Source organism: Sinohyriopsis cumingii, unplaced genomic scaffold (assembly GCF_028554795.1).
Source record: "Sinohyriopsis cumingii isolate HCF-2022 unplaced genomic scaffold, ASM2855479v2 utg000938l, whole genome shotgun sequence".
In the NCBI taxonomy this organism is placed as follows: domain Eukaryota; kingdom Metazoa; phylum Mollusca; class Bivalvia; order Unionida; family Unionidae; genus Sinohyriopsis; species Sinohyriopsis cumingii.
Window position 1 is genome coordinate 1,528,516 of NW_028315944.1, and position 20,318 is coordinate 1,548,833.

Below are 20,318 nucleotides of genomic sequence, written 5' to 3' on the forward strand. Positions count from 1 at the left end.
GAAATTCAATTATATTAAATGAAAGTCAGATACATTTTGTAAAAATCAGCAATCTGGACAGTCTGATTTATCAAGCAGAGATCACATGTCAAAGTGCTGGTCACGTGATACAACAATACTCCAAAAGTTGTTCTCAGAATATATAAATATGGATAATTTTGTTTTCTTTCATTTTTGTATTTTTACTACAACCAGTATACGACTTTCATTTAATATTTTTTATATTGGTTTCTCTACAACATTTGAAAAGGTGGGTTGTTAGATATGTGCAAAGTACTCATGCGACTAGCAATGCAAATCGCAAGTACCAGGTCACATTTCATCAACGACATAGTTTTATCTTGTCTTTCAGCAGATTAAAGACATAATGATTTTACTACTCACAATTTCTCAGAAAATAAGTCATTTTCATATCAATTTCATGCATGTCTCATTCGATCTAGCAATGTTTAAAGTTTGCTAGGCCATCTGGTAAGTGGCTACACTTTGCCACCACAATGTTTGCCTCTTGTGATGCTAGACTTGTTTCATACCTTTTACGTAAGGAAAGATACGGATATCAAGCTGACTTTGAAAATAAAAGTCTACTAGACGAATCTAATCCACTGATCATTTGGATTGACTCAGCATATATGTTTATTGCAAGCAACCAAATAATCCATCCTAATATTGTGGTTAGAACTTGATAAATTTAACTCACGATCAGTTTAGTTACAACTCAATTATGTGATTGTTTCGAGTGTCAAGTGGTGGCGGAGAATTCTAGTTTTTTTCTCGACTTTCATCATTATTTGCGAAATTCCATGACTTTTCAAGGTCAGGAATTATTTTTTTCATTTCTCCCAACTTTTTCCCCGATTTCCCAGTGGCATGGGAACCCTGTAGACATTTAGAATTATTTGGGATTTAATTCACACTACTGTAAGTGTCTCTTGAATTTTCACTTTGCATTGTAGAAAAACAAAAAAAAATTTGTTTATCTTGTTGGTTTCATCTGTTACACATTTTAAGACCTGGAGTCATAATCATTATGAACATACATGAAAACTCACTACAACAACAAATTCATAAACAGTCTGCACTGAGTTACTAAAGAAGATATTTAGATTAGAAATGAGAAAGGAGGGCACAATAAGGAAAAGTACATAAAACATAATTATTTAATTAATAATGAATGTGCAAGATTACATGGGTATGTACATTTTTAAAAAATCACACATTTCAACTCCTTTTTGTTTGCATCAAGATAACAGTTACTAACGTTCCTTTGTTAAATACTGCAAAATCTGGACAATGCAAACAACAGTATATTAAAAAATGGGCACAAATCTGGGAATTGAATATAGCATGTAAGGAAAAATATGTATATATTTATTAGATACTCATGTAATCTTACATGACTGATCTGGCAATTAGGAAAATTGTCCATATCACACACACAGAATGGAACTACTTTTGAGTTCTTACATGATTGATCTGGCATTTAGTACAGGTGTCCATATCACACACACAGACTGGAACTACTTTTGAGTTCTTACATTATTGATCTGGCATTTAGTACAAGTGTCCATATCACACACACAGACTGGAACTACTTTGGAGTTCTTACATGATTGATCTGGCATTTAGTACAGGTGTCCATATCACACACACAGACTGGAACTACTTTTGAGTTCTTACATGATTGATCGGGGCCCCGAGTGGCCGAATGGTCTAAAGCGCTCTCCGTTATGGATCACTGCCATCTCACCTCTGTCTGCGTGGGTTCTAGTCTCGGATTCAGCCAATGTGGGTATGTGAGAAAGCTTGCAAGTAGCTTCTCGTGGGTCAGTGGTTCTTTCTGGGGTTTTCCTGGGTTCTTCCTCCACCATTAATACTGGCCGCCATGTATAGCCTATCATGTGCTGAAAAATGGTGTTAAACCCTACAACAACAACAACAACATGATTGATTTGGCATTTAGTACAGTTGTCCATATCACAAACACAGACTGGAACTACTTTGGAGTTCTTACATGATTGATCTGCATTTAGTACAGGTGTCCATATCACACACACAGAGTGGAACTACTTTTGAAGCTTCTCAGACACCTGCACATCAATGTTTTAGATACTGTGATTTATTAATACCAATTCATTTTTAATTTAATACATGCTATAATGCTAAAAAATATCAACAAAGCACAAAAGATGGGATATATAATAAATACAAAACTACATTCATGTTTTATTCTTAGTAAGGGCAAAGAACTCACTTGAAATGGCTAATGATTATGTCACATTTTAACAGCCTTGACATATTCCTATCCCATATCTAAGTTATTCTTTTTGCCAACTCAGAATAAAACATGTATGTATTATTGTTTATTTAATTTTTTTGTATTTCCTTTTTGTAAAGTTTAATTTCTAGTTCTAACCCATAATTTACATATGAAAGTTAACACAATACTCTCCACTTCAAGGCACAGTACACTCGTCAATTGTACATGAAAAACACTTGGTCATCCATGCATTATGAACATATCTGTATCTGCTTAAACATAAGATATGAAATTCCAATCGGACAACCATTACATAATTAATAGATTTTTATCTAGGAACATTCTTAGAGAGCGAATAATAAGGTTATTAGTGCTTCAATACATTTATTTCTTAAGATCTACAATATCTGATAAATGTACTGTAAATAAGCACATATCGAAAAACAAATGCATTTACTGATTTAAAATAAACAGGGTACATGCTGGATTACCATTTGAAGCCATGGTGGAAGAGAATTCGCTGCCTGTTCAGTGGTCCTGCCAGCTTGTTCATTAAGACCAGAAATATCTGGAGATAATGGTTTCCCGGAATCTAGAGTCATCTGTGCATCAGGACATGAATCAGGAGTTGCTATTCCCATGATATCATCATTGAAGGCACTATCTTCTTGTGTGAGTGGTGGGCTTTCATTAACACTGCTTAGATTGACTACAAAAGAAGACAGTTGTTTATTAATAGAGTGCTTGAAATTGTCTTTTGCCCTATTATATCAGATATAATGTGCATTCGGCAGTGAAAATCAAACATTCCTGATCTGCTGTCATAATATTATGCCTCAAAATCAGAATCTGTGCTCTTCATTCACTTTATAACTTTACGCAGCAGCAAAGCCCCTGACCTGGTGGCATGTAATGTTATATCTGATCGGGGTCAAAAATATGGCTCAATGTGGTAATGTCAGATCTTGGTCAATTGGATTGCATTATATGATGGCAGATGTGGGTCAATGCAATGTCACATTATGTGATGGCAGATCAAGGTCAAGAGATGACTTATTGTGTAGTGATTTATCTCATCACAGGATGGTTTATTGTGTGATGGCAGACAAGGGTCAATGTGATTGCACATTATGTGATGGCAGATCTGGGTCAAAGGATGGCTTGTTGTGTGATGTCAAATCTAGGTCAAAGGATGGTTTATTATGAGATGGCAGATCTGGGTTAATGTGATTGCAGATTATGTGATGGCAGATCTGGGTCAAAGGATGGCTTACTATGTGATGTCAAATCTGCATCAAAGGATGGTTCGTTGTGCGATGGCAGATCTGGGTCAATGTGATTGCACATTATATGATGGCAAATCTAGGTCAAAGGATATTTCACTGTGTGATGGCAGATCAGAGTCAATGTGATTGCACATTATGTGATGTCAAATCTGCATCAAAGAATGGTTTATTGTGTGATAGCAGATCTGAGACAATGTGATTGCACATTATTTGATGGCAGATTTGGGTCAAAGGATGGTTTATTGTGTGATGGCACATCAGAGTCAATGTGACTGCACATTATGTGATGGCATATCTGGGACAACTCAGGACTCATTTTGTCATAGCTAATCCAAGCCTATGTGATTGAATATCATGTGATGGCAGATCTGGATCTGTCATAGCACAATACAGTATATGACAGAGCTGGTTTTACTTAGTGGGACATTATGTGATGGTAGATCATGGTATACATGATTGCAGATCTGTCACACACAGTACATTATATAATGGCAGATCTGGGTCTACTCGATGACAGATTTGAGTCAATGTGATGGCACATTATATAATGCCAGATCTGGGTCTCACTGATGGCATGTAATGCAATGGCAGATCTGATTCTACATCATTATATATTATGTGATGACATATCTGGTTCTATGTGATGGTTAATTATGTGGTGACAGATCTGGGTCCATTTTTGACACATTATCATGGCAGATCTGGGTCTAAGAATGACACATTATGTGATGGCAGATCTGGGTCTAAATATGACACATCATGTGATGGCAGATCTGGGTCTATGGATGACACACTATGTGATGGCAGACCTAGGTCTATGGATGACACACTATGTGATGGCAGACCTAGGTCTATGGATGACACACTATGTAATGGCAGACCTAGGTCTATGGATGACACACTATGTAATGGCAGACCTAGGTCTATGGATGACACGCTATGTAATGGCAGACCTAGGTCTATGGATGACACACTATGTAATGGCAGACCTAGGTCTATGGATGACACACTATGTAATGGCAGACCTAGGTCTATGGATGACACACTATGTAATGGCAGACCTAGGTCTATGGATGACACACTATGTAATGGCAGACCTAGGTCTATGGATGACACGCTATGTGATGGTAGATCTGGGTCTATGGATGACACACTATGTAATGGCAGACCTAGGTCTATGGATGACACACTATGTAATGGCAGACCTAGGTCTATGGATGACACACTATGTAATGGCAGACCTAGGTCTGTGGATGACACACTATGTGATAGCAAGTCTTGGTCTATGGATGACACACTATGTAATGGCAGACCTAGGTCTATGGATGACACACTATGTAATGGCAAGTCTTGGTCTATGGATGACACACTATGTAATGGCAGACCTAGGTCTATGGATGACACACTATGTAATGGCAAGTCTTGGTCTATGGATGACACACTATGTAATGGCAGACCTAGGTCTATGGATGACACACTATGTAATGGCAGACCTAGGTCTATGGATGACACGCTATGTGATGGTAGATCTGGGTCTATGGATGACACACTATGTAATGGCAGACCTAGGTCTATGGATGACACACTATGTAATGGCAGACCTAGGTCTATGGATGACACACTATGTAATGGCAGACCTAGGTCTATGGATGACACACTATGTAATGGCAGACCTAGGTCTATGGATGACACACTATGTGATAGCAAGTCTTGGTCTATGGATGACACACTATGTAATGGCAGACCTAGGTCTATGGATGACACACTATGTAATGGCAAGTCTTGGTCTATGGATGACACACTATATGATGGCAGACCTAGGTCTATGGATGACACACTATATGATGGCAGATCTGGGTCTAAGCAAGACACATTATGTGATGGTTGAGCTGGGTCTAAGAATGAAACTATGTAATGGCAAACCTGTCTGTAAGAACAATACACTATCTCCCACTTTATTCAATTTGAGCAAACATTTATGTTACAAATGCAATATCCTGTGTTAAGCCCACCCCCAACTGTAAAAATTTGAAATTGAGGCTAAGAAAACAGCCCTAGTCAATGGACATCACACAACCACAACAGATTTCCCAATTTGCCATTACATACCTAGTCAATGGACATCACACAACATGTTTCCTGATTTCCTATCTAAACCTAGTCAACGGACATCACACAACACATTTCCCCATTTGCCTATTCATACCTAGTCAGTGGACATCACAAAACACATTTCCACATTTGCCTATCTATACCTAGTCAATGGACATCACACAACACATTTCCCCATTTGTCTATCCAAGCCTAGTCAATGGACATCACACAACACATTTCCCCATTTGCCTATCCAAACCTAGTCAATGGACATTACACAACACATTTCCCCATTGCCTATCCAAACCTAGTCAATGGATATCACACAACACATTTCCCCATTTGCCTATTCAAGCCTAGTCAATGGACATCACACAACACATTTCCCCATTTGCCTATCCAAGCCTAGTCAACGGACATCACACAACACATTTCCCCATTTGCCTATTCATACCTAGTTAATGGACATCACACAACACATTTCCCCATTTGCCTATTCATACCTAGTCAATGGACATCACACAACACATTTCCCCATTTGCCTATCCATATCAAATTTTCCCGGACTTATTGTACAAAAGTTCTGGATTTTTTCAGACTTTTGACTGAAACATTCAATTTTCCCTGACTTATCAGGAAATTATTTGACTTTCCTGACATGTGAAAATTCCCTGACTTTTTCTTGATCTGTATGAATACTGAAATACATTATAATACAAGAAATCTGGGTCAATGCAGTTCACAGTTAGAGATATACAATAACTGTTAGTATTGATGATAATTCCATGGTAACAAGCCTGCAAAAAATCAGATACAAAAATCATCCTTTTAATTTGAAATGTTAAGTTTTGATTAAAAGTGTTGCGCCTTGAATTTTGTCAAGGTAAAACTGTTCAACAATCAACATCCAATTATTCCCTTTCAGATCCCAGAAAATCAACTGGCATGACATTAGATAAAATATGCAATAGCTGTAGGGCTAAATAATTAGGTTACCTATGTTACTGCATGGCTAATTAGGTTACCTTGGAATGTTAGTTTATAAAACAGAAAACCTATAATTCAGCTTCCCTTGCACACACACACACACACACACACAAAACAACCCATGAAATTATATTTGTACAGCTTTTTCATGATATAATCTGGGCAAAAAAACAACTTTTTACATGTAACCCACATTATTGATGTCTGCAAGTACGGATGGAAAACTTACAAGTTATCCTGATTACAGTAAACAGATTGATTGTTGATTATACTGATTAAAAACAGCATGTAATATTGTTGTGTATAAACTTTGGAAAAATCAAATTATATAAAGTGAAGTTCTAAATTCTGCCAGTGTTTTACATCACATTTGAGTACACATGTAATCAAACTGAATTTGGGTCAATAGTCTAAATTTTTGGTCATTTCCTTTTCAATTAAAACATTGATTACAAAATCCATTTAGTTTATGACAAATAACCATAGATTCTCACAGCAGTAATAAATACAAGAAAAAACATAAAAATGTGAGGTTCAAATAGGCTTCATAATGGCAACTGACCAAGTGTGAACTCTAACAGCAAATACAGACAAGAAGTGAAACCAAGGGATGCAATAAAAAAAACAACACTGAAGCACTTAGTTGTACAATTTTCTATACTAATTATTCCTAGCAAAATATTTGAATTTCTACTTTAATACTAAAATATTTATGGATTAGCTGGTTGGAATAAATTTATATAAAAAACCAACTCAAATTACCTCTACCATTTGCCAATAAGGTTCCTCAAAAGGGCTGATGATCTAAAAGGCAAAATGAACTTCCAGAAATTCAAGATAAGACAATTTCTTCCCTTTAAGTGTCAAGTGTTGAAATCAGCTTTGATATTCTTCAGTCACAAAACTTTAAAAATTAGCTGCTGTGGTACACATATTATATGTCAGTATGGCACCAAAATCATTTAGGACAAAGCAGACAGCATTAGAAATATTTTGGTAAAAATCTCTATGTAATAATGATCATTCATATATAATACTCATGGTACTTCAGACAAGGTAGTGGTATCACCTGTTAACAATAATGTTAACTGTTTGCAAACTTCAAATTATAGTGGTCAGACAATAAACTGACCAACATTAAAGCTGGTTTTATCTCAGCAAGGAATAAAAAAAAGAACAGACTATATGATTGAAGCACAACCTCATCTATTATAGACTGGGTTATGAATCCAATTAGCTATATAACCTAATATATCAGCAAGAAATTTAAACAGAATGGACTGTATAATTAAAACACAACCTCAACTATTATAGATTGGGTCCAATTAGCCCTCAAACCTATTTCTCAGCAAGAAATCTAAAGATGATGGACAGTATGATTTAAAGACAACTGGTGCTGTAGTCCAGGTTATGAATCCAATTAGCCCTATAACCTAACATCTCAGCAAGAAATCTAATGACTATGGACTATAGGATTAAAGCACAACCTCAAATGTATGCAAGTCCAGTCAGCCCTATAATATAATATCAAATATAACATTCATGCTAAAATTTACAACATTTCAATCACGATGTTGAAAGACTTGACTGCAATATTAATGCTAAAAATATTACAGCATTCAAAGTAGCTTGAATTCAGTTTGATTATGCATCTCGTAAATAAAAAAATCAGTCAGTCGATAAATATTTTTGAAACTTCAATGATCTGAATAAACCATATATAATAACTCAATCAAAATCAACACTCACGGATATAATGAAATAATGAAGCATGGCTACATTCCAAATGCTGCAAAATAGCGAAGCAGATTATCATCTGCCAACTTGGAATCAGACAATTTTACCAAGAAAAGGTTAAAGCTACAAACAGAGAATGAAGCAATATAGCTTACACACAAAGCATTAGAAAGATTTCATTTGGAATGATTAATAACTTCAAAATACAAGAACAATAATTTTATATTTACTCAGCATGTTAAAATTACCATAAAAATTATCTGATAAACATCAATAAAAATGACAGAACAGTAAGTGTCGGAGCACACCTTCTTCAGTAGCAACTTGATCAGACATGGGTTAACGCAATCAAGATAAAATGACTATACCAAGTGTGCACAAAATATTTTCTGGCTGTTATCCTGCAACATAATGAAAAAATTTGCAAACATTTGCAAAAATAATAAGCAAAAAGACAAAACAAGAATATTTCAAACACTCTACCCAATGTAATCTTACAACAATCCATGTATATGCTCTCTACCCAATGTAATCTTACAACAATCCATGTATATGCTCTCTACCCAATGTAATCTTACAACAATCCATGTATATGCTCTCTACTCTATCTAATCTTACAAAATTCCCTGTATATGCTCTCTACTTGATGCAATCTTACAAAACTCCTGGTATATGCTCTCTACTTGATGTAATCTTACAAAAATCCCTGTATATGCTCTCTACTCAATGCAATCTAACAAAAATCCCATTATATGTTCTCTACTCAATGTAATTTTACAAAAATCCCTGTATATGCTCTCTACTCAATGCAATCTTACAGAAATCCCAGTATATCTTCCCTACTCAATGTAATTTTACAAAAATCCATGTATATGTTCTCTACTCAATGCAATCTTACAAAAATCCTCTATATGTTCTCTACTCAATGTAATCTTACAAAAATCCCAGTATATGTTTTCTACTCAATGTAATTTTACAAAAATCCCTGTATATGCTCTCTACTCAATGCAATCTTGCAAAAATCCCAGTATATGTTCCCTACTCAATGTAATTTTACAAAAATCCCTGTATATGCTCTCTACTTGATGCAATCTTACAAAAATCCCAGTATATGTTCTCTACTCAATGTAATTTTACAAAAATCCCTGTATATGCTCTCTACTCAATGCAATCTTACAAAAATCCATGTATATGTTCTCTACTCAATGTAATTTTACAAAAATCCCTGTATATGCTCTCTACTCAATGTAATCTTACAAAACGCCTGGTATATGCTCTCTACTTGATGTAATCTTACAAAAATCACTGTATATGCTCTCTACTCAATGCAATCTTACAAAAATCCCAGCATATGTTCTCTACTCAATGTAATCTTACAAAAATCCTTGTATATGCTCTCTACTCGATGTAATCTTACAAAAATCCCAGTATATATTCTCTACTCAATGTAATTTTACAAAAATCCCTGTATATGCTCTCTACTCAATGCAGTCTTACAAAAATCCCAGTATATGTTCTCTACTCAATGTAATTTTACAAAAATCCCTGTATATGCTTTCTACTCAATGCAATCTTACAAAAATCCCAGTATATGTTCCATACTCAATATAATTTTACAAAAATCCATGTATATGTTCTCTACTCAATGCAATCTTACAAAAATCCCTAGGGGCCCCGAGTGGCCGAGTGGTCTAAAGCGCTCTCCGTTACGGATCACTGCCATCTCACCTCTGTCTGCGGCGGTTCGAGTCTAGGATTCAGCCAATGTGGGTATGTGAGAAAGCTTGCCAGTAGCTTCTCGTGGGTTGGTGGTTCTTTCCGGGGTTTTCCCGGGTTCTTCCTCCACCATTAATACTGGCCGCCATGTATAGCCTATCGTGTGCTGAAAAATATCGTTAAGCCCCAAAACAACAACAACAACAACAACAACAAAAATCCCTCTATATGTTCTCTACTCAATGTAATCTTACAAAAATCATTGTATATGCTCTCTACTCGATGTAATCTTACAAAAATCCCTGTATATGCTATCTACTCGATGTAATCTTACAAAAATCCACGTATATGCTCTCTACTCAATGCAATCTTTAAAAAATCCCTGTATATGCTCTCTACTTGATGTAATCTTACAAAAATCTCTATATGCTCTCTACTCGATCTAATCTTACAAAATTCCATGTATATGCTCTCTACATGATGTAATTTTACAAAACTCCTGGTATATGTTCTCTACTCAATGTAATTTTACAAAAATCCCTGTATATGTTCTCTACTCAATGTAATCTTACAAAAATCCATGTATATGTTCCCTACTCAATGTAATCTTACAAAAATCCATGTATATGTTCCCTACTCAATGTAATCTTACAAAAATCCATGTATATGTTCTCAACTCAATGTAATCTTACAAAAATCCCCGTATATGTTCTCTACTCAATGTAATCTTACAAAAATCCCTGTATATGCTCTTACTTGATGTAATCTTACAAAAATCCCTGTGTATGCTTTCTACTTGATGTAATCTTACAAAAATCCCTGTATATGCTCTCTACCCAATGTAATCGTACAAAAATTCCTGTATATGTATTTCCAATCTCTCACAGTAATGGCAAAATACAAACTATTTCTAATCTCTCACAGTACTGGCAAAACACAACTATTTCCAATCCCTCACAATACTGGCAAAATACAAACTATTTCCAATCTCTCACAGTACTGGCAAAATACAAACTATTTCCATCTCTCACAGTACTGGCAAAATACAAACTATTTCCAATCACTCACAGTACTGGCAAAATACAAACTATTTCCAATCTCTCACAGTACTGGCAAAATACAAACTATTTCCAGTCTCTCATAGTACTGGCAAAATACAAACTATTTCCAATCTCTCACAGTACTGAAATACAAACTATTTCCAATCTCTCACAGTACTGGCAAAATACAAACTATTTCGTCTCTCACAGTACTGGAATACAAACTATTTCCAATCTCTCACAGTACTGGAATACAAACTATTTCCAATCTCTTACAGTACTGAAATACAAACTCCTTCCAATCTCTCACAGTACTGAAATACAAACTATTTCCAATCTCTCACAGTACTGGCAAAATATCAACTATTTCCAGTCCCTCACAGTACTGGCAAAATACAAACTATTTCCAATCTCTCACAGTACTGGCAAAATACAAACTATTTCCAATCTCTCACAGTACTGAAATACAAACTATTTCCAGTCTCACACAGTACTGAAATACAAACTATTTCCAATCTCACACAGTACTGAAATACAAACTATTTCCAGTCTCTCACAGTACTGAAATACAAACTATTTCCAATCCCACACAGTACTGAAATACAAACTATGTCCAATCCCTCACAGTACTGGCAAAATAGCTCCATGCCCATCTTTTACATTTATCCAATGATCAATCTTTGCAAAAGATACTGCATGTACCCCCCCTCCCTGGCAGTTTACTTACTGTGCATCAAATAATTCTTAGAAAAAAACAACTTTCAATTCATTTCTGATGTTGCTGCTTAATATAATGTTGAGCATTTTATTTCTGTAGTGTATAGTTTTTGGATTTCTGTAGTGCAGAAATTTTGGATTTTCCTTAAGTAGACATATTTGCAGGCATTCATTCTGTCATTATCTTGGCTGAAAGTACATTGTACATTGACCTTGACACATGCATGTACCAGTAATAATAACAATAATGAGGACTTTGTAAAGCGCCTAATCTTTAGAAGCTCTAAGCGCTTTACAACATTAGACAAGACTATAAGATAAAACACATATAATGATATGATTACAAAAACAAACACCATGAAATTAGAAAACATAAAAAAAACCCCAATGCTGAGAAATTTAAGGTAGGAAACATTATTAGGTCTTTAAGTTTGTTCTTGCAGTCAAAATAAGTGAGTTCTGAGAGCACTCTTGAATGGGATCACTGTGTCTTTGTGTCTAAGTTCAGTGGGCAATTCATTCCATGTTGCTGGGCCCTGGTATGCAAAAGAACGCTGTCCATATGACTTTGTTTTCATAGTGGGAATAATGAGTATACGATTGTCAGAAGAGGAGCGTAAGTATCTTGCTGGTGTGTACACATGGGTGAGGTCGGATAGGACTAGAGTCCGACAGTGAAATGTAGCACAGAGAACAAATTTTGTGTTTGATTCTGGATCGAATCGATAGCCAGTGTAGGGTACAGAGCAGCAGTGAGGTGTGCTCTGATCGTGGTTCTCTAAGTATGATCCGAGCAGCTGTGTTTTGAACTTTTTGAAGTTTCTGAAGTAGATATTGAGATGAATGGAACATAATTGAGTTACAATAGTCCAGTCTTGAAAGTACTAATGAACAGACAAGTGTTTTAGTGGCATCAACTGAAAGATATTTGCGAATTGAGCTGATGCGTCTCAGCTCAAGATATGCAGCCTTGCATATGTTCATGACGTGTTGGTGCAATGTGAGAGTACTGTCCAGAGTAACACCTTGGTTTCGTACTGATTGTGTGAATTTAATGTTGGTGTTGCTGATATTAATAAAACTGCATCAGCAGTGTTGTTACTGCTGGCTTTTTTTCCCTATAAAGTACTCACTCATTATAATACAATCCATGGGATATTCAGATTATACCAGCTTATAGTGAGACTCCCTTAAAATGAAGTATGGTATACATGCAATTTTATTAGCACTTGAAATAGCATTCATAACCATACTTGCCTTGTATCCAAAACTGTATTATAATGAATGGCATTATAGCAAGGGAGTGCAACGTAACCAAAATTAAAGGAGTTTGAAAAATGCACTATATCAATTCAGCTGTATAAAAAAACACCATTGTTTGGAAAATGAAAACAATTTTCTTTGAGACTGAGCACTAATAAATGGACTTGGTATTTTTTCATATGTGGCAAAAAATTTATAGAGCTAAATTTCTGTCAGGTACAACTTAATAAGCATTTTTAGAGTTTATAATTAATATTGTTATTTTTAAATAAGCCTCTTGCATTAAAATATTAATGAGTCCACCAATCATGTCAGGAGAAAAATATGTATTTTGATCAGAAATCCACCTCAGACAAAGTTTAAATTACTCAAACATTAATGATTCAAAAAATACTCTAACTTGAATTACTCACCTAGTCAATTATAAATTAGAAAATAATAGCTTAATGAAAAGATTCAGGACTATTATTAGCAAAAAAGCTAAAGAAGCCCAAACATATGTAAAGTCATTTCTAAACAGCCTTCTTAAAATCTAATGCTCCACCATATTCCACTGAATACATGAAGAAAAGTTAATTGAGATTTTCAAGAACCTGAAATTGTTATTGGAGGCTGAATACGGATACAATATAACCAATCAGATTTGTACTAATTAGATTACTTTTTAATTTTATTTTTAAACAGACAGACAGGAAGACAATGAAACATCTAGCCGGTACCTGGGTGAAATTAATCAGTGGTTTCTTGGTTGTTGGAAGGAGCAAAGGTTACAAGGAAGTATAAAAAAAAAGAGTTCTAGGAGAAAGACCACTCCTAGCAAAAGACTTGTCAAAAAAGGGGAAGAAAAACTGAACTGGGAAAGAATACAAAGCTTCTACAGGTCGGAAATATCTCATCCAAATATTTGTGTTGACTTGTGTAGATAGGAATTTAATGGATTGTATATTATAATGCATAGCTATTTTATTAGGACTCTGATCATATCATAGAATTATTAGAGAATATTATATCATAGCATATAGCTGAATCTATTAGAGAGTAGAATTGGGATGTGTATTGGCATTTATCAGTATGTAGACTAAGTTTAATCTATTAGAAAGTAGAATTGGGACGTGTATTGGAATTTATCAGTATGTAAACAAAGTTGAATCTATTAGAAAGTAGAATTGGGACATGTATTGGCATTTATCAGTATGTAGACTAAGTTGAATCTATTAGAAAGTAGAATTAGGATGTGTATTGGCATTTATCAGTATGTAGACTAAGTTGAATCTATTAGAAAGTAGAATTAGGATGTGTATTGGCATTTATCAGTATGTAGACTAAGTTGAATCTATTAGAAAGTAGAATTGGGACGTGTATTGGAATTTATCAGTATGTAAACTAAGTTGAATCTATTAGAAAGTAGAATTGGGATGTGTATTGGAATTTATCAGTATGTAGACTAAGTTTAATCTATTAGAAAGTAGAATTGGGACGTGTATTGGAATTTATCAGTATGTAAACTAAGTTGAATCTATTAGAAAGTAGAATTGGGACGTGTATTGGCATTTATCAGTATGTAGACTAAGTTGAATCTATTAGAAAGTAGAATTAGGATGTGTATTGGCATTTATCAGTATGTAGACTAAGTTGAATCTATTAGAAAGTAGAATTAGGATGTGTATTGGCATTTATCCGTATGTAGACTAAGTTGAATCTATTAGAAAGTAGAATTGGGACGTGTATTGGCATTTATCAGTATGTAGACTAAGTTGAATCTATTACAAAGTATAATTGGGATGTGTATTGGCATTTATCAGTATGTAGACTAAGTTGAATCTATTAGAAAGTAGAATTGGGATGTGTATTGGCATTTATCAGTATGTAGACTAAGTTGAATCTATTAGAAAGTAGAATTGGGATGTGTATTGGCATTTATCAGTATGTAGACTAAGTTGAATCTATTAGAAAGTAGAATTGGGACATGTATTGGCATTTATCAGTATGTAGACTAAGTTGAATCTATTAGAAAGTAGAATTAGGATGTGTATTGGCATTTATCAGTATGTAGACTAAGTTGAATCTATTAGAAAGTAGAATTGGGACGTGTATTGGCATTTATCAGTATGTAGACTAAGTTGAATCTATTAGAAAGTAGAATTGGGACATGTATTGGCATTTATCAGTATGTAGACTAAGTTGAATCTATTAGAAAGTAGAATTAGGATGTGTATTGGCATTTATCAGTATGAAGACTAAGTTGAATCTATTAGAGAGTAGAATTGGGACATGTATTGGCATTTATCAGTATGTAGACTAAGTTGAATCTATTAGAAAGTAGAATTGGGACGTGTATTGGCATTTATCAGTATGTAGACTATGTTTAATCTATTAGAAAGTAGAATTGGGACGTGTATTGGCATTTATCAGTATGTAGACAAAGTTGAATCTATTAGAAAGTAGAATTGGGACGTGTATTGGCATTTATCAGTATGTAGACAAAGTTGAATCTAATGGAAAGTAGAATTGGGATGTGTATTGGCATTTATCAGTATGTAGACTAAGTTGAATCTATTAGAAAGTAGAATTGGGACATGTATTGGCATTTATCAGTATGTAGACTAAGTTGAATCTATTAGAAAGTAGAATTAGGATGTGTATTGGCATTTATCAGTATGTAGACTAAGTTGAATCTATTAGAAAGTAGAATTGGGACGTGTATTGGCATTTATCAGTATGTAGACTAAGTTGAATCTATTAGAAAGTAGAATTGGGACATGTATTGGCATTTATCAGTATGTAGACTAAGTTGAATCTATTAGAAAGTAGAATTAGGATGTGTATTGGCATTTATCAGTATGTAGACTAAGTTGAATCTATTAGAGAGTAGAATTGGGACATGTATTGGCATTTATCAGTATGTAGACTAAGTTGAATCTATTAGAAAGTAGAATTGGGACGTGTATTGGCATTTATCAGTATGTAGACAAAGTTGAATCTATTAGAAAGTAGAATTGGGATGTGTATTGGCATTTATCAGTATGTAGACAAAGTTGAATCTATTAGAAAGTAGAATTGGGATGTGTATTGGCATTTATCAGTATGTAGACTAAGTTGAATCTATTAGAAAGTAGAATTAGGATGTGTATTGGCATTTATCAGTATGTAGACTAAGTTGAATCTATTAGAAAGTAGAATTAGGATGTGTATTGGCATTTATCAGTATGTAGACTAAGTTGAATCTATTAGAAAGTAGAATTGGGACGTGTATTGGCATTTATCAGTATGTAGACTAAGTTGAATCTATTAGAAAGTAGAATTGGGACATGTATTGGCATTTATCAGTATGTAGACTAAGTTGAATCTATTAGAAAGTAGAATTAGGATGTGTATTGGCATTTATCAGTATGTAGACTAAGTTGAATCTATTAGAGAGTAGAATTGGGACATGTATTGGCATTTATCAGTATGTAGACTAAGTTGAATCTATTAGAAAGTAGAATTGGGATGTGTATTGGCATTTATCAGTATGTAGACAAAGTTGAATCTATTAGAAAGTAGAATTGGGATGTGTATTGGCATTTATCAGTATGTAGACAAAGTTGAATCTATTAGAAAGTAGAATTGGGACTTGTATTGGCATTTATCAGTATGTAGACAAAGTTGAATCTATTAGAAAGCAGAATTGGGATGTGTATTGGCATTTATCAGTATGTAGACAAAGTTGAATCTATTAGAAAGTAGAATTGGGACTTGTATTGGCATTTATCAGTATGTAGACAAAGTTGAATCTATTAGAAAGCAGAATTGGGATGTGTATTGGCATTTATCAGTATGTAGACAAAGTTGAATCTATTAGAAAGTAGAATTAGGATGTGTATTGGCATTTATCAGTATGTAGACAAAGTTGAATCTATTAGAAAGCAGAATTGGGATGTGTATTGGCATTTATCAGTATGTAGACAAAGTTGAATCTATTAGAAAGTAGAATTGGGATGTGTATTGGCATTTATCAGTATGTAGACAAAGTTGAATCTATTAGAAAGTAGAATTGGGACTTGTATTGGCATTTATCAGTATGTAGACAAAGTTGAATCTATTAGAAAGCAGAATTGGGATGTGTATTGGCATTTATCAGTATGTAGACAAAGTTGAATCTATTAGAAAGTAGAATTAGGATGTGTATTGGCATTTATCAGTATGTAGACTAAGTTGAATCTATTAGAAAGTAGAATTGGGACATGTATTGGCATTTATCAGTATGTAGACTAAGTTGAATCTATTAGAAAGTAGTATTGGGACTTGTATTGGCATTTATCAGTATGTAGACAAAGTTGAATCTATTAGAAAGCAGAATTGGGATGTGTATTGGCATTTATCAGTATGTAGACAAAGTTGAATCTATTAGAAAGTAGAATTGGGACTTGTATTGGCATTTATCAGTATGTAGACAAAGTTGAATCTATTAGAAAGCAGAATTGGGATGTGTATTGGCATTTATCAGTATGTAGACAAAGTTGAATCTATTAGAAAGTAGAATTAGGATGTGTATTGGCATTTATCAGTATGTAGACAAAGTTGAATCTATTAGAAAGCAGAATTGGGATGTGTATTGGCATTTATCAGTATGTAGACAAAGTTGAATCTATTAGAAAGTAGAATTGGGACGTGTATTGGCATTTATCAGTATGTAGACTATGTTTAATCTATTAGAAAGTAGAATTGGGACGTGTATTGGCATTTATCAGTATGTAAACTAAGTTGAATCTATTAGAAAGTAGAATTAGGATGTGTATTGGCATTTATCAGTATGTAGACTATGTTTAATCTATTAGAAAGTAGAATTGGGACGTGTATTGGCATTTATCAGTATGTAAACTAAGTTGAATCTATTAGAAAGTAGAATTGGGACGTGTATTGGCATTTATCAGTATGTAGACAAAGTTGAATCTAATGGAAAGTAGAATTGGGATGTGTATTGGCATTTATCAGTATGCAGACTAAGTTGAATCTATTAGAAAGTAGAATTGGGACGTGTATTGGCATTTATCAGTATGTAGACAAAGTTGAATCTATTAGAAAGTAGAATTGGGACGTGTATTGGCATTTATCAGTATGTAGACAAAGTTGAATCTAATGGAAAGTAGAATTGGGATGTGTATTGGCATTTATCAGTATGCAGACTAAGTTGAATCTATTAGAAAGTAGAATTGGGATGTGTATTGGCATTTATCAGTATGTAGACAAAGTTGAATCTATTAGAAAGTAGAATTGGGATGTGTATTGGCATTTATCAGTATGTAGACTAAGTTGAATCTATTAGAAAGTAGAATTGGGATGTGTATTGGCATTTATCAGTATGCAGACTAAGTTGAATCTATTAGAAAGTAGAATTGGGATGTGTATTGGCATTTATCAATATGTAGACTAAGTTGAATCTATTAGAAAGTAGAATTGGGATGTGTATTGGCATTTATCAGTATGTAGACAAAGTTGAATCTAATGGAAAGTAGAATTGGGATGTGTATTGGCATTTATCAGTATGTAGACTAAGTTGAATCTAATGGAAAGTAGAATTGGGATGTGTATTGGCATTTATCAGTATGTAGACTAAGTTGAATCTATTAGAAAGTAGAATTGGGACATGTATTGGCATTTATCAGTATGTAGACAAAGTTGAATCTAATGGAAAGTAGAATTGGGATGTGTATTGGCATTTATCAGTATGCAGACTAAGTTGAATCTATTAGAAAGTAGAATTGGGATGTGTATTGGCATTTATCAGTATGTAGACTAAGTTGAATCTATTAGAAAGTAGAATTGGGATGTGTATTGGCATTTATCAGTATGTAGACTAAGTTTAATCTATTAGAAAGTAGAATTGGGACGTGTATTGGCATTTATCAGTATGCAGACTAAGTTGAATCTATTAGAAAGTAGAATTGGGATGTGTATTGGCATTTATCAGTATGTAGACTAAGTTGAATCTATTAGAAAGTAGAATTAGGATGTGTATTGGCATTTATCAGTATGCAGACTAAGTTGAATCTATTAGAAAGTAGAATTGGGATGTGTATTGGCATTTATCAGTATGTAGACTAAGTTTAATCTATTAGAAAGTAGAATTGGGATGTGTATTGGCATTTATCAGTATGTAGACTAAGTTGAATCTATTAGAAAGTAGAATTAGGATGTGTATTGGCATTTATCAGTATGTAGACTAAGTTGAATCTATTAGAAAGTAGAATTAGGATGTGTATTGGCATTTATCAGTATGCAGACTAAGTTGAATCTATTAGAAAGTAGAATTGGGATGTGTATTGGCATTTATCAGTATGTAGACTAAGTTTAATCTATTAGAAAGTAGAATTGGGATGTGTATTGGCATTTATCAGTATGTAGACTAAGTTGAATCTATTAGAAAGTAGAATTGGGATGTGTATTGGCATTTATCAGTATGTAGACTAAGTTTAATCTATTAGAAAGTAGAATTGGGACGTGTATTGGCATTTATCAGTATGCAGACTAAGTTGAATCTATTAGAAAGTAGAATTGGGATGTGTATTGGCATTTATCAGTATGTAGACTAAGTTTAATCTATTAGAAAGTAGAATTGGGACATGTATTGGCATTTATCAGTATGCAGACTAAGTTGAATCTATTAGAAAGTAGAATTGGGACGTGTATTGGCATTTATCAGTATGTAGACTAAGTTTAATCTATTAGAAAGTAGAATTGGGACGTGTATTGGCATTTATCAGTATGCAGACTAAGTTGAATCTATTAGAAAGTAGAATTGGGACGTGTATTGGCATTTATCAGTATGTAGACTATGTTTAATCTATTAGAAAGTAGAATTGGGACGTGTATTGGCATTTATCAGTATGCAGACTAAGTTGAATCTATTAGAAAGTAGAATTGGGATGTGTATTGGCATTTATCAGTATGTAGACTAAGTTTAATCTATTAGAAAGTAGAATTGGGACATGTATTGGCATTTATCAGTATGCAGACTAAGTTGAATCTATTAGAAAGTAGAATTGGGACGTGTATTGGCATTTATCAGTATGTAGACTAAGTTTAATCTATTAGAAAGTAGAATTGGGACGTGTATTGGCATTTATCAGTATGTAGACTAAGTTTAATCTATTAGAAAGTAGAATTGGGATGTGTATTGGCATTTATCAGTATGTAGACTAAGAATTATGTGAAGTAGAAAAGAGTGGATTTGTATGC

The 20,318-nt window shown here is 34.0% G+C and overlaps 1 protein-coding gene across 2 annotated transcripts in view; it reads right to left on the reverse strand.

Annotated features, from left to right (window-relative positions):
- Positions 1-20,318, reverse strand: part of LOC149772993 (serine/threonine-protein kinase Nek9-like) — a 183,278-nt gene that overhangs the window by 65,556 nt on the left and 97,404 nt on the right. For both annotated transcript variants that reach the window (XM_089946952.1, XM_089946951.1), the window contains one exon: positions 2,752-2,969. In XM_089946952.1, the coding sequence (XP_089803078.1) occupies positions 2,752-2,969 (218 nt within the window). The remainder of the gene's footprint in view (positions 1-2,751; positions 2,970-20,318) is intronic.